Source organism: Centroberyx gerrardi, chromosome 11, assembly GCF_048128805.1.
Source record: "Centroberyx gerrardi isolate f3 chromosome 11, fCenGer3.hap1.cur.20231027, whole genome shotgun sequence".
Taxonomy (NCBI): domain Eukaryota; kingdom Metazoa; phylum Chordata; class Actinopteri; order Beryciformes; family Berycidae; genus Centroberyx; species Centroberyx gerrardi.
This window is the reverse complement of record NC_136007.1, coordinates 20861482-20877160: the sequence shown is the minus strand read 5'-3', so window position 1 is coordinate 20877160 and position 15679 is coordinate 20861482. Positions and strand designations below refer to the sequence as shown.

General features: G+C 42.3%; 1 protein-coding gene across 1 annotated transcript; it reads right to left on the bottom strand.

The window, feature by feature from the left end:
- Positions 1-605: 605 nt before the first annotated feature.
- On the bottom strand, positions 606-5726 carry chrne (cholinergic receptor, nicotinic, epsilon). Its single transcript, XM_071901124.2, has 12 exons — positions 5660-5726; positions 4765-4898; positions 4424-4468; positions 4122-4231; positions 3838-3993; positions 3345-3445; positions 3024-3224; positions 2225-2339; positions 1943-2057; positions 1640-1847; positions 899-1032; positions 606-773 (listed from the first exon to the last, which is right to left on the bottom strand). The coding sequence occupies exons 1-12, from the start codon at positions 5724-5726 to the stop codon at positions 606-608; spliced, it is 1554 nt and encodes a 517-aa protein (XP_071757225.1).
- Between the last annotated feature and the right edge of the window lie 9953 nt (positions 5727-15679).

Sequence of the window (15679 nt, the reverse complement as noted above, 5' to 3'; positions counted from 1 at the left end):
ACTGTGGCTTCACTGCTAGCTTTGTTTTCATAGTGATTTATTGGGTTTGGTTGCATTTTTTCAAACTCTGAAACTTATTGTTTGAGCTTTTACAATGCAATGGGTATGTGACAGCTAAACATCAACTTTGTGTGTATTTTTAGGCCGTAAAAGGTTTGTTCACATTGCTGATGTTTGTAAAGTTATATTTACCTAAAATTTAAATGGTTAAAAAAAATTCTACATACTATCTTAAATTCATATGAATGAATGAAATTGGCTTATTCACATCCCCAGTGGACAAGTTGATGTAGATTTTTATGAAAAGTAGTATGAACTAAAAAAAAAGCACTTGTTTCACCAAACTTGATCCACTTTTTCTCCGGAGCAGATAGTGCATCTCCAAAGAACTTATGTTGTAAGTTTGAATCAAAACCCTCTGAGGACAGTGGCTGTGCTGCAGCTGTCTGACGTCTGAACATGGACACACACAGATTTGGTATTAAATCCCTGCTGCACGGACTTAACTCAACCCTGAATCGTAGCCTGAGAGGAAAAGAGCAAGACCGCTAACTCTTATAGACACCAACGACCCTTGGTGAGGTTTTGAGAGCGCTGAAGGCTTTTTAACTCGGGACGTATCTTTTGCTCTGCCCAGGAAACGGAGAGTCTGGCGCCTGGTTGAAGTGTCCTGTTAGGAAGATCCCCACTGTGCCAATGGTGAAGAGGAGCATGGCAGCCCAGAAACACACCTTGTCAATCATCTTTCCAATCAGTACCCAGCTTTCCATTTCCTAATTGGAAATAAAGGCGGAAGAGAGAAGGTACAAAAAAAATCACCCTTAAATTGTATCTATTGTTTGAGAGATTTGAATTTAATTTCAAATTGCCTAAAAGGCAGTTAGAAAGTAACACTTACAGATCCAGTATCGTTTTGTTGTCTTGTGCTCTCAGCAATGAAGTTACAGGCATCCACACATTGCTTGATCTCGGGTGCAGCTTGGGCCAAGCTCTTATACAGGTTGGCTGTGCAGCTGACATCTATGTCATCCACTAGAGGGAAGGAGACGGCTGCAGTTAGACAACGCCATGCCATGCCGCTGCATTAGCTGGGGCAGAGATGGCCACATATAGTCACTACAATGGGGCTAGAAGGTGTGTGTCTCTATGCGCTACTGATATATGAAATACACACACACATGGCGTAATAACCCTGTGATAAACAGAATATGTGGGTAACGTAGGGAAATATGAATAGATTTGATGCTAAATATTCTTAAAACCTGAGTTTCACAACATCTTCTCTATCACTGAGCACACTGAATCTTTCAAATTTAGGACATAAGTGCCCCCTGTGTATTTTTACATTTAGTCGTGGCTGGGTGGTCATTTATTTTTTTATTTGAAATGTGTTTCTGGACTGCCAGACTTTCACACTTAGCAGTAGATAGCACAAAAGTAAGTGAGCAGCTACATTTATGACATCAGCTGACTAATAATTAGGCTAGTCAAGCTGAAATTTATGTGTAAATACCAAATATACTCAAAAAAATCAGACTGGGGCTTAATGACTGGTAAGATCTAAGGGTTGGAACAAATGCACTTATAGTGTTTTAAGACAGAGCTATAGGAGCAATTTGAAGAGGAGTGGATTTCTTACCAATCGATCGTGTGAGACCATGCCTCTCTCTTTGTTTGTCAAACATCATTTCACTGCGCGGTTGTTTCAGCACATATTCCTCTGCCCTCTGCATGAGGCCGAAGGAGCTGCGCCGCCGCTCCCTCACTCCGTTCACCTCCGCCTCCTCCTCGCCCTCATCCACCAGCGGGGACATGCCCAGGAAGCGAGGGACCATCTCCAAAAACACCTGAGGGAGACAGAAAAGGCGAGAGTGGTCAGTCCACATCGATTAACCCTTGAATAGACAAAGCTTTCTGACTGTAGAGTGCAGGATCTACATACATGTTTGATGGTGTGGGACATAGTGTGAGTATTGGGACTGCGCAGGGAGAAGTTGAGCACCACAATTTGATTGGTAGCGATGAGCGTAGTCACACACATGACAAAGATCAGGTACCTGAGGAAGACATTAGAGGAGAGCTGTGTTGAGGATGAGACCGTACAGATTAAAAATATAAAAGCAGAACTCGAAGAGAACCAGAGCGGGTTAGAAAGTAGAGGATGCTGCGGGGAAATGTCGCTCGAAGAGATGCAGAGGAGAAACACAGGCGCACACTGACTCACTTGCCAATGAGGGGGACAGACAGAGATGTCTCAGGGATCTTCTGAGCAATAAGAAAGAGGAAGACAGTCTGAGCCAGCAAGACAGAGATGGACACAGTCAACTTCTGTCCCCCAGCTGTGAAGGGGACAACAGAGAGTCAGGGGACGGAGGACCATGCTCTCCATTGACAATTAAGGGACCAAATGCACACATCCTCTGTGCCCAGGCACTGTGCAGCGAAACAATGCTAACACATATGAATAAAAAACAAATGCCATGCAGTCGTTCAGCAACTGGTTTCACAGGGATTGGGTCCAAGATGAAACAACTATTCTGTTACTCATAGTAAACAAAGCCACAAACAACCAGATGCTTGGTATACCAGTGTTCTCCCTAGAATTTCTCAGGCAATTGCAGCATTTCAGTTCTGAACTTGGTCTTAGACCTAGTCACTGTACCAGGTCCAATTTCAGAGTAGGTTGTACTTTCAAATGGGTCTTATTTTAATGCTTGTACATCACTGCCTATATTAGGGCTAATTCTAAACACTGGTCCTTTTATATTTGGGCCAGTATTTAGAATTAGGCCTAAACACTGGCCCGTACTTTTCTGGCAGTGACGTTAAATTACTAAAGTACTACTGGCTGAATTTAGTGGAAACAAATGTAATGAGAAGAAATTATTTTTTTATTTCCACAGTGTAATGATATTATGTGAGTGTGGATCTGCTATGACACTCCTTGTAATACTACCCCATTTACCGGCCTTGATAATCTGTGTGGTAATGGCATTAGGGAATAAAACAATGATGCCACTGACCTTGTGCAGGCAGGAAATAGGCCAGTACAACCAGGGAGGAGATGAGGGAGCAGGGCAGGATGATGTTGATGATGTAGAAGAGAGGCTTCCTCTGGATGATCAGGTTGAAGAAGATCTCCTGATACTCCAGGTCGTCCGGGGAATAACGTGCGTTGATCAGCTTCCTGGCTGGACGATGGACAATGGCCCACTCGCCATTCTCTAAAGGGGGACAACATGCTAGGCTAGAGTGCCAGGGTAGGTAGAAGAAAAAGACTCCTCACACACACACACACACACAGGCCCAGAAATTGTGTGTTTGAGTGTTGGGCATGCATGCACCTGTGAAGGCCTCAGGGTCGATGTCCACCCACTCAATAGTAGCCCCGGTTTCTCCAACAGCCAAGATGAGGTCCACTTCATTGGCACTGTATGTCTGGGACCTGGGGCAGAGAGGATCAGTGAGAATAGAATAAAATAGAATAGAATAGAATGGAACATAATAATAATAATCTTTCTTTATATAGCATTTTTCAAAACAAAGTTACAAAGTGCTTCACAAACAAAATAAAGTCACAAAGTGCTTCACAAACAAAGGACAGTCAGGTAAAAGTAATGAAAAATATATAATAATAAAAATAAAACACTAAAAAGCAAAAAGGTAAGGTAAACAGATCCAGCCATATGGAATAAAATAACAGGCAAGGCAACAGGGTTGAGAAATGAATAGAAGTCAAAGGTTATAAAAAGGCCTTACGATAAAAGAAGAGAAGAAGAGAAGAGATTTAAAAGATGATATTCAAATGAAGATATTCAATTATATCATGTATCGTACCTGAATACTAGGGTGCAGTTTTGATAATCAAAGGGGAAGTAGGTGATCTCAATGGCACAAGTGCTGCGATAGATGGCAGGAGGCAGCCAGTACATCCAGCCACTGTTGAAGATCAACACATTGGCGTAGTACGCCACGTCAAACTGGCCATCGATGCTGCACAGAATGGAGGTAAAGAAGAGACAGAAGAGTTGACTTGAGACTTTACACAGGCATGAAAAGCAACATGATGGCATTGCAAGCCGGGAGAAAGAGGCAGGATGGCACTCTTAGCACACACTTACTTGTTCTCAAGGACGATGTCAGGGAGCCACACGGTGTTGTATGGCACGCGGATAATCTCAATGCCGTAATATTGAGTTTTGTTCCAGGCAAGGCGATAATCACTCCATTGCTGTGGGTGACATTTGAGAGAAGGGTAGTCACCAGTGACGTAAACACACCAATTGGACACAACAGAGGGCTGAATAAGTGACAGAGGCTGAGTCCTATAAAGAAAATTCACATGAATACCATCAGCCTTGCCAGGATTTTGCCAAGAAATACTCTAAACAAGAATACATGAATGGAGAGAGGGAAAACTCACAATCTCAATCCACACATTGGTCGTAAGAGTCTCCTCCTTTTCATTCTGTAGTAGAAGTGAAGAGGTAGCGTGAATATCCGAGGTGACGGCGTTGATCATGCATTGCTAAGTTACCGTTACAGAGTCAAATTTGAACCAGACAATACTGACATATGTACTTATGTCAAAAACTCTGCAGCCTGGTGATTGATTGTATTATCCCAGGGAAATGAGTGTGAACTTGTAGAGCATCTTGTGTATTTGCAGTATAGAGCTGTTGGAATCATCTGTGCTCATGGGAACTTGAGCATGTTTTTCTAACGTGTGTAATGTTGCAGCAGGGAGGAAGAATGAGCTCTCACCAGGGAGATGAGGTTAGTGAGCGTCAGCTTGATCTGAACCTGCACCTTGTCTTCGGGACGCTCCACTGGGCGAATGTTCTTGTTGTAGTTTTTAAACAGGTCGCTGATCAACTGTGACTCCTCATTACACTCCACTGCTTGAGGGAAGGGAGGAGATAGGGAATGAGTTTGTGTGCATGCGTGTTTGAAAGAAGTGTAGCCTATGAGGGGAGGGGGGGGAAACTTGTGAAACAGTCACCTGATCTCAATAATATGTCAAAAATCTATTATACTTTTAGGAAAGCATTATGTTATGCTCATCTTTCCTTAAAATATCTTCATATAATGTAACATGTCATCTTCATCAGTTTGATACTACTTAGTATGATGTGTGCTATGAACGGAATGAACAGAAAGATTTAGGTCAGCATAAAAAAGTCAGTATACTGAGTTTGGATGGGTTCACTAACTACATCCCTGCTTATCTTGCTCTGAAAAATCAACATCAGCACACTAATTCAGTTGTCATGACAATAGCCCACTGATTCCTCTCCGCTCCTGTCTATAGCCTATTGCAAAAAACACGTTTCACCTATCACTTCAAACTGTTGAGATATGTTTCAAAATATGTCAATATGTAAAAACTGTCCAAAAATGTATTTGTGCATGTCTTTCATTTGAAATATACTTTGAGGGGCCAAAATATATTTTGAATGGATATCATCAACATGCACATACATTGTACAAGTGTTTAGAAAAGGAGGTTTTAAATGTAGAAAGATCACTCTGGTGTACAGGTTAGTGCAGTAAAGGTTAGAGAGCTAGTTGTCACACTGAAAACAAACATACGACAGACAGAGAAGATGAGTCAATTTACGAAGATGTGCCAAGAGTTACTGAGAACTGCGCAACTTACCCTGCACCATTAAAGTACCGAGAATAGTTACGACCCCCCACAATGTCCTAAAGGAACGGGCTGCCATCATGCTGTGTTCCTCGACTACACTATATTTCAGTATAAACTTTGAGAGAGAGTAAGAGAGAGAAAGGTAGAGGTTATTTCCAACCCCTCGCCTCTCTACCCCAGCTGTCGCTATCCATAGCTCGGATTACACAGCAGTTGGGGAGAGCTAAACTAGGACTTTAAGTCACACTTGGGTCGTCCAGAATAATCATCATCATCATCATCATTAGGCAATAACTATCGGTGACAGTTACACGTACTACAAGGCAACAGAAAACATGTCGTCCCCACAAATGATTAAGTCCCCATCTGGGCCAGTCAAATAACAAATATGTCACAATGTTCTGAGCTGTAATTGTAGTTCCCCTTTTGTCCAATCAGAGTCAGTTTGAATGCTGGAATGCAGCAATGAGATGTGTCATTTCCCCAAGTTTTGTCAAAATCAGATCAGTGGTATCTCAGATATTGTGTGTGACACATGGATGAGCAAACACATTACGAAAGGATGTTTGTCAATATCGATATATATCATGATATGGCTCATGTATGCAAAATCATGTTAAATTTCATCACGATATGATTCCACTGAAAAACGCTAAACGATAATATTGAATTATCGCTCAACCCTAAATGTAGCTTTACAGTTTTTATCTTCTCAAGAGTGACAGCAGGGCATATAAAAAAAAAAATCCTAACGAAAAATCACTATAGAGGCCGAAAGCTGAAGTTGTCATTTTGTGTCATTTTGTATGCCATACATTAGCATCTCATTTGGTGTGTATTCCAAAATCCCTGCGGAAAACACGAATGGCCTTTTCAAAAATAATGGCTGTGTTGTGGCACAAGATATACTATATTTTGTTCCAGGGGTTAGGCAATATTGCGTTTATAGGAACTTTATGATAGTCTCCTTATCTCCCATGGTATCACTAAAATATTTCTATAATATTCCTGTAGAGTGTTACACATAGTTATAGTTTTGTAGTGATATTTGTATCGTACCCTTCTAAACTATATTTAAGATTAGTATCATTGTTTTTTCAAAGTTATGCTAAGTTTTCAATGTTTGCATATTTGTCCTGCAGCTGTGTGTATGTATGTGCAGAATGTGTGTGTGTGTTTGTGTGTGAAAGAGAGACAGAAAGAGTGTGTGTTGAGAGAGAGAGAGATAGACAGCAAGAGAGGGAGAGAGAGAGAGAGAGAGAGAGAGAGAGAGAGAGAGAGAGAGAAACAATCAGAGACGTATACCCATGGGTACAGCTGAAGGTGAACAGGTGACGGGGCCTGCAGCCCTGCTTATGTGACCAGGGTATTAATACATACAGCAGAGTGTGTGTGTGTGTGTGCGTGTGTGTGTAACGTTGTGCACGAGGCCTATCATTGATGTGCACATCAGTGCTAAAAATCATGGATCCAGGGATTTTGATCTACATCAACTAGCTCACTTATTTAATTCATTTCCAACACAAGTAAATTATGCTGATAAGTGATTTAAAAGTGTACAGATCGACTGTTAGGGTGTTTTACCTATTTCAAACCCAAAGGCTCAATTATCTATTATTAAAATAAGTAATGTAAGTAATAAAAGTAATGTCACCTTACATTGACAAGGGGAACAGACTCATTTTTGGAATGTGCCATATGTGTCCCACAGTATGTGATGTACTTCTAAATATACAGTTGGGGAAACAGAGATGAGCTCCTTTGAGGTAACTGGAGCCTCCAGAAGGCCGATAATGTGTCTCACGGTCAGTCAGAGCTCAGAAATGGAGGAGGGGCTGGATGTCCAGCATGGGCTTATAAAAACAGCAGAAGGGCAAGAGTATTTTGCTTACCAAGTGCACATTATGAGATGAAGGTTCACTCCAACAGGCAATTTTTTTTTGACTCATCTGAAAATGGGGCAGAGCCAATCCAGTGATCCAGGCATACAGCAGAGATGATTGATAAATTCACCTCACTAAGCAGCGCAGACAAGACCCCTCCATTCCTTACTGCTTACATGCACAAACTTTCCCCCATGTTGGCTGTGTGTCTCGAGTGATGCCCTGGACAGCCTTGCTGTCCTCCTCATGTCCTCTCACTCAGGCAGTAGACTAATAGCTTTGAGTCTATCTGTCTGTCATTAGCCAGCCAGTCTCTCATGAACAGTGAGGCCAGCCACCCTGTGGACAAACCTCATTTCAGCCTTACATCCACAATTTTTGTATCCATGATCTCATTCTTTTGGTCACTACCCACGGCATGTGGCCATAGGTGAGGGCTGGAATGAAGATTGACTGGCAAATCAGGAGCTTTGCTTTGTGGCTCAGCGCTCTCTTCACCACCGTGGTCCGATACAATGCCTGCATTTTTGTAGCTGATGCACCTAACAGACGATCAATCTCATTACCCTCACTTGTGAATAAGACCCCAAGATACCCAAATTTCTCCACTTAGCGCAGTTCCTCTCCCCTCACATGGATGGGACAAGCCACATTTTTCTGGGAGAGAATCATGCCCTCAGCCTTAGAGCTGATCCTCATCCCAGCTGCATCACACTCAGCTGCAGTCCACTCCAGTGCACATCAGAGATCATGGCCTGATGAAGCCAGAAGGATGACATCATCTGCAAACATCAGAGATGCCACCTTAATATCACCAAACCGGAGACTCTCCAGACCTCGGCTGTGCCTTGATATCCTGTCTGTGAATATCACAAACAGGAATGAGGACAAGGCATATCCTTGTGGGAGTCCAATGCCTACCTTGATCAAGGCTGACGTAATACCAAGAATGCAAACAGAGCTATCACTCCGAGTGTTTAAGGCAGCAGTGGCCCCAGCACCCAATACACCGACAACACCTTCCACAGGATACCTCAGGATACCTCATGCCTTTGTAACCTCATAGAACCTCAGAACCTCATAACTCAATTTTGGTGATTCTCTTATTTTAACTGCATTTTAAGTATAACATGGTTCTCTATGGATTGAGAAAATTCTACGACCCCTTGGGTTCATGAAACCTTTTTAAAACCCATTGGATAAACTCAAAAATGAATGATGGACAAGCTAAAAATAAGGCTGCTTTTCTTAGTTCCTGAAAAGTTGACATTTTGGAGATGCAAGGTTTTTTTATGGTCCACTTTTCCATGATCAGGCCGGGATCTGCATTGTTCCTTCAGGATCTGAAGTTCGATAATCGTCCTGAGTCTTCTTTCCAGCACCTTGACATAGGCTTTCCCAGGGAAGCTGAACTGTGAGATTCCTTGATAGTTGGAACATACCTTCTGGCCCGCTTTTTTGAAAATGGGGACCATGGCACTGTTGCCAAAATCCACAAGATACAATATTGAAGAGATGTCAACCGTGACAGCCCAACAGTATCCAGAGCCTTCAGCATTTCAGGACAAATCTTGTCCACCCCCAACACTATGCCACCGAGAAGGTTTCTAACTACTCACATCTGTGAGTTTTGACTTTATCCTGCACCTGAGCCCAATGTGGGTTGGACGTGCACACTTCTACTTAACATAAGGTTTCTAACTACCCCAGTGACCTCTGCCAAGGAGATGGGCTCAGGCTATCTGACCAGATTCCTAGTCTTATGAAGCTAATGTATATCATACATACTGTATATATCTTACAAAAAGGGTAATCCCTGTCAACAAAGCATCAGCAGTTATAGTTAAAACTGCAGTTATATGAGCAGGCTGGTGGTTTACCTTGCAAGCAAGAATCAAAAAAATTCATACACACCTTTAAACAAATAAGTGGGTGGCCCAGCACAGTCATGTGAAAATCAGAGGTGCACAAAAGCCAACTCGGCCAAGAATTCTGTTGGGTATATATGTATGTTGGGTATACTTGCAGATATATGCTGTCAACAGAAGGAAAATGTATTTTCAGCCTCAAAATATGTTTTGAATGGATATCATCTACATATACATACACTAGGCTACATGTACATTATTTTTGGACATTTGTTTTGTGAAGCATATCTCTAAACATAAAGTTGATATTTGACAAGTACATTTGATTTTAGTTAAGGCAGAATGTTTGTCCAAGTGTTGAAAAGGTTTTTAGGAGGATTGGAATGTGGAAAAATTAGCCTACTCTGCCGTACCGTACAGCTGGCAGTCACACTGAAAACACCAACACACGACAGAGACGATTTTGATAGATATGGAGGCAGCAAGCCAATGCATGAAGAAGTGCCAAGAGTTTGCGACCGCGCAACTTACCCTGCACCAGTAAAGTCCCGAGAGTCGTTATAACCCCCAGAAATGTCCAAAAGCAACGAGCTGCCATTACGTTGTTCTTTCTACTACACTATATTTCAGTATAAACTTTGAGAGAGAGTAAGAGAGAGAAAGGTAGAGGTTATTTCCAACCCCTCGCCTCTCTACCCCAGCTGTCGCTATCCATAGCTCGGATTACACAGCAGTTGGGAAGCGCTAAACTAGGACTTTAAATCACACTTGGGTCGTCCACAATAATCATCATCATTAGGCAATAACTAGCGGCGGTGATGACAGTAACACATACTATAAAGGTATTTATTCCTGCTGGAAAGACTATAAGAATCACTTACAAACCATGAATAGACTTTAGAGAGAATAGGTCTTGAAAGTCTGCCATGGAGACAAATTCCAGTTTAGGCAATAGTGAGTTTAGTTTATGCTGCTTATGGTATCACAACAATATTCCTATAACATTCCTATAGGATATGATACATAGTTTTACTGTGATATTTGTATCGTATCCCTCTAAAATATATTTAGGATTACTATGGTTGTTTTTTCATGAGGGGAACTACTGGTGGCACATTTTCAAAGTTATGCTGACTTTGCATATTTGTCCTTTGTCCATGTGTATACACAGAATGTGTGTGTGTGTGTGTGTGTGTGTGTGTGTGTGTGTGAGTGAGTGAGTGAGTGAGTGAAAGAGAGACATAGAGTGAGAGAGAGAGAGTGAGAGTGTGTGTTAGGTTTTGCATAACGCCAATCACTGATGTGCACATCAAAAATCATGGATCCAGGGATTTTTGATCTACATCAACTTATTTAATTAATTTCCAACACAAATCATGCTGGATAAGTGATTTAAAACTGTACAGTTTACAGTGTTTACGGTGTTTTACCAATATTTCAAACCCAGAGGCTAAATTAACTATTAAAATAAGTCATGTAAGTACTGTCACCTATACCGCAGACCCCAGAGGTATACTTTTTGTCATATCTCACAGGTGCTTTATTCTATCATTCCAATTTTTCATGACTTTGTCAATCAATTTGTTCCTAATGACTTCATATCATTGTTTTCTGTTTCTGTTTTAATTAGTGCTTTTTAAAAATACCAATGTATTGGGGTCCTGGGGGACCCCAGTCAAAAGCACCAATTCCGCCTATGCAGTTTTAATAGATGGAACTATTTATTGAGTTAATTTTTGCCATGGGTCCTAATTTAAAGTATCACACACTATCAGGGGGGGTAGGGGCACTCTGTCAGTCATTTTGAAGGAGACAGACACAGATGCAGCAGACACAGATTTCTTCATGTGCTCTGTCGACGACCCTAAATACTGCTCTTCCTAAGGTAAGATGATGATGAAGTCAGAAATACAATACATAATTTAATTAACTGTAACTTTCCTAAAATAATAATAATGATCTGTTTTGTTTTATTTTCAGATGACATTAATTACATAACTAATAATGTTTTGAGAAGAAATAAGTTAACATTTTGCTGTGATGGTTGTTTCTTACAGTAGTTTATTCTTGGGGTCCCCAAGGACCCCAGTCGGTAGTCCTTGTATGTTAAATATGTTGGTAGGATGAGGGTTAAAGTGACAAGGGGAACAGACTCATTTTCGGAATGTGCCATGTGTGTCCCACAGTATGTGATGTACTTCTAAATATACAGTTGGGGAAATAGAGATGAGCTCCTTTGAGGTAACTGGAGCCTCCAGAAGGCCGATAATGTGTCTCACGGTCAGTCAGAGCTCAGAAATGGAGGAGGGGCTGGATGTCCAGCATGGGCAAATAAAAACATCAGAGCAAGAGTAAGCAAGAGTATTTTGCTAGCCACTTATCCGGGCCAGGGACAGGGTGGTAACAGGGCAGAGCAGAGCGGCCCAGATGTCCTTTTCCTGAGCAATTTCCTTCATCTCCTCCTGGAGGATCCCAAGGCACTCCCAGGCCAGCTGGGAGATGTAGTCCCCCCAGCTTGTCCTGGGTCTGCCCTGGTTCTCCTCCCAGACAACTGTGCACAGTGCACCTTCAAGGCGAGGTGCCCGGGGGGCATCCTTGCCAGTTGTCTGAACCAACTCAACTGGCTCCTCTCAATGCGGAGGAGTTCAGCACTGAAGTCCTTCCATATTGCTGAACTCCTCATCCTATCACGAAGAGTGAGGCCAGCCACCCTGTGGAGAAACCTCATTTAGGCCACCTGCAGCTGCAATCTTATTCTTTCGCTCACTACCCACAGCATGTGGCCATAGGTGAGGGTTGGAACGAAGATCGACTTGTAAATCAGGAGCTTTGCTTTGTGGCTCTACTCTCGCTTGACCACTGTGGTCCGATACAACGCCCTGCATTACTGTAGCCGACACACCTAACAGACAGTCAATCTCATGATTCCTATTACCCTCACTCGTGAAAAAGACCCCAAGATACCTGAATTTCTCCACTTAGGGCAGTTCCTCCCCCCTCACCTGAATGTAACAAGCCACATTTTTGTGGGAGAGAACCATGGCCTCAGACTTAGAGGTGCTGATCCTCATCCCAGCTGCATCACACTCAGCTGCAGTCCATTCCAGTGCACATTGGAGATCATGGCCTGATGAATCCAGAAGGATGACATCATCTGCAAACATCAGAGATGCCACCTTAATGTCACCAAATTGGAGATTCTCCAGACCTCGGCTGTGCCTTGATATCCTGTCTGTGAATATCACAAACAGGGCGACAGCCCAACAATATCCAAAGCCTTCAGCATTTCAGGACGAATCTTGTCCACCCCCAGCACCTTGCCTCTGAGAAGGTTTTAACTACCCCAGTGACCTCTGCCAATGAGATGGGAATCATCCAGCAATGCCTCCTCCAAAGTGGGCTATCAGATTTAGGAGTTCTTCAGAGTGCTCCTTCCACCTTCCGACAATAACCCAAGTTGAGGTTAGCGTTTACCCGCCCCTGCTGAGAACTTCCTGGGCAATGTCCTGCATTTCCCTCCTGAGTCGCTGAATGGTTTTGGAGAGGCTATTTCGAGTGGCCTCAAAGGTTCTGTAAAGCCTTTCAGCGACTCAGGAGGGGACTGAGGTCTTTTGTTTCTGCAACTGCTGCAGCTGCAGCCTGCTGGTATCTCTCTGCTAAGTCAGGAGCCCCCTGAGCCAACAAGGCGTGGAAGGCTTCCTTCAGCTTTACAGTCTCCCTCACTGCTGGTGTCCACCAGTGGGTTCTTGGGTTGCCACCAGCACTGACCACCTTCTGGCTAATTTTCTGTTTGGTAACATTAGCTGGCTATTATGTGCCTATCTGGCTAAATTCCTAGTCTCATCAAAGTAATACTGTATATTATGCAACAGAACAGATCTCTGTTATATGACCAGGGAAAGCCCCAAAAAGAAAGAAAAAAATCATTCACACCTATAAACAATTAAGTGGGAGGCCCAGCACAGTCATGTGAAAATCAAAGCCATAAAAGCCAACTCAGCCAAGAATTTGCCCTCACCCCCACCCGATTTTATTCACCAATTCTTCAGCATGACTGATAAGGAAGTCAGTAGGAGTTATGGTTATAAATATATCCACATACAGTGATGCTTGGGTTTCAAGCTAATATGGGAACGTTAAAGAGTTAATGCTGTCAGGGGTCAAGAGCGGTATGGGAATATTCAAAGACCACATTTTGAAAATCACATGTGCCAGTCCACTGACATTGTAACAGTTAGACTGATATCTATCTTTGCATTATCTTTACTGTGAATATATAGGCACATTTGGTGCTGAAAATAAAATAAAAAACCCTTGGGGGAGTGACTTTTCATTAAAGAACAAGAAAAATGGTGGAAAATCCAATAGCTGTCCATGGCAAGGTATCTCTCCACTACTCAACACCCACACACAAACCCACACATTGGCTGTAATCATACCATGTGTCTTTGTCAAGTCTAATGGCACTGTGGTGTCATTTGTCATGCTAACAATCAACAGCTTTGACTGCTTTTTGCCACAGCCAGACTTCATTAACTGAATACAATTGTCCACCAAGTCCACTGACAGATTTTCTTTATCTGTAATGTGGATGTAACTTCACCGCTGATGGAGAAATGTGTTGATTTTTATTTCTATTTGGTTTAACTTCTCTAAAAGTAGATTTGAGTGATCAAGAATAAAATTCAAAGAAAGAGTAACATTTCTTTGAATTAGTTAATTATTCTGTATTTAAACCAATTATAACAACTATATATATTTTTAAATTCGTATTACTGAATCAGCCTATTTCATCCTCAATGACTAGTGATCCATTAGAGTTTAGGCACAGGCTATGTAGGGCCAGACATTTCAGGTTTTCAGAAAGTGTCACATGTTTTCACAAGGTTCCAGCCTCGCCTTCCAGTCGCTGCCTGTTTCAAATGCCTCCTTCCATTGGTTGCACAGAATAAAAGCCCCATGACCAGCCCCTCCCTTCCAACTAATGAATGCCCCGGCTTTCACTTTTCCCGCTCCTCCAATGAAAAATACCATTGTTGAGTCTCTCTTCATGAGCACATGTGGTTTGGCTTGAGCGTTGAGTTCAATGTCTGTTCACCTCCCCCACAGCACCAGCAGCAATCCTACTGATAGGAACTAACATCTATCAGAGGTGATAATGGTGGGAACACCCTTTATCTTCCACGCACGTCAGCCCTCCTGTTTTATTGATGCATATCAGACTTTAGACTTCAATTATTTTTGCCAGGACTAAGTTCAACCAAAACCACCTTAAACTATCATTATGCAGAAATCAAACTGAGATTAATTATAAAATCTAAACCAATTGTCGTAAAAGATATATTGAGAAGAAAGAGGAAATGATGCTTTTTTTTCATATCTCCTAAATAGATTATTTTCCTTTCATCCTGCTAAGTGCTTTTTACAGAATTGCACAGATGTGGTCTTTGTCATATCTAGAATTAGATTAACATAGATGGACTTTTCTTTGTTCCTTGTGCCATCTCAGCCAGAAAAAGGCAGGGCAGACTTTGTCATTCATTGATAAGCATGGATTTAGGAACACATTTCTCTCTGTCCAGAAACTGAATGGAGATTATGTTGTCCCATGACTGAATCAATACAGAGGTTTAGGTTGTCACGACTTTGTCACAGTAGTTCTTGTTTTGATGATAAATATGATGAAAGACTAGAAACAACACTTTGTTTACATGGAGAGAATGTCCTGTGCTTTGTTGACTTACCATTCAATTCTATGGTTGCTTTGCGCCTATTATATTTTCAGATGTCTCAACATGTTTTGAGAAATTTGTCAAGGTTTCAGCACTGTGGTGGTTGTGTTGGTGGTCTTGGTGGTGTATGTGTGTCTCTGTGTGTGTGTGAGTGACAGAGAGAGAGGGGGGGGGGGGAGAGAGCGAGAGAGGGAGAGGGAGAGGAGGGGGGTTGATGGTGGGAGGAGAAGAGGGAGCAAGTGTTTACTTGAGCTGGCCAGGAATATAGCGCATATATAGAAGATGAGTGTGGAGTAAGGGGGTTACTGGCGGACAGGCTGCGTTGGCTTGCTTTATCAGACAGTGGCTGAACTCGGCTAATCTCTGGACCCTCGGATTGAGCAACATAACAAGAGACAGGCAGTTTGAAAAACAGTGGACAAAAGAGGCAGAGCAGGGGAACAACTGAATCAAGTCACACAAGGACAAAAAAGAAAGCAACTGTGGACTGAGTTGAACTAGCGCGACGAGGGAAAACAGCAGTTGTAACATAGAAGTTAAAAATTG

What these genes read in the sequence shown, in the direction of transcription:
- chrne (XM_071901124.2), bottom strand. Translation starts at nt 5,726, where the DNA reads ATGGCAGCCCGTTCCTTTAGGACATTGTGGGGGGTCGTAACTATTCTC. An exon ending in GACATCGTCCTTGAGAACAA is followed by an intron (nt 3,994 to 4,121) that starts GTAAGTGTGTGC and finishes CATTCTGTGCAG; the next exon opens with CATCGATGGCCAGTTTGACG. An exon ending in CGACCCTGAGGCCTTCACAG is followed by an intron (nt 3,225 to 3,344) that starts GTGCATGCATGC and finishes GTCCCCCTTTAG; the next exon opens with AGAATGGCGAGTGGGCCATT.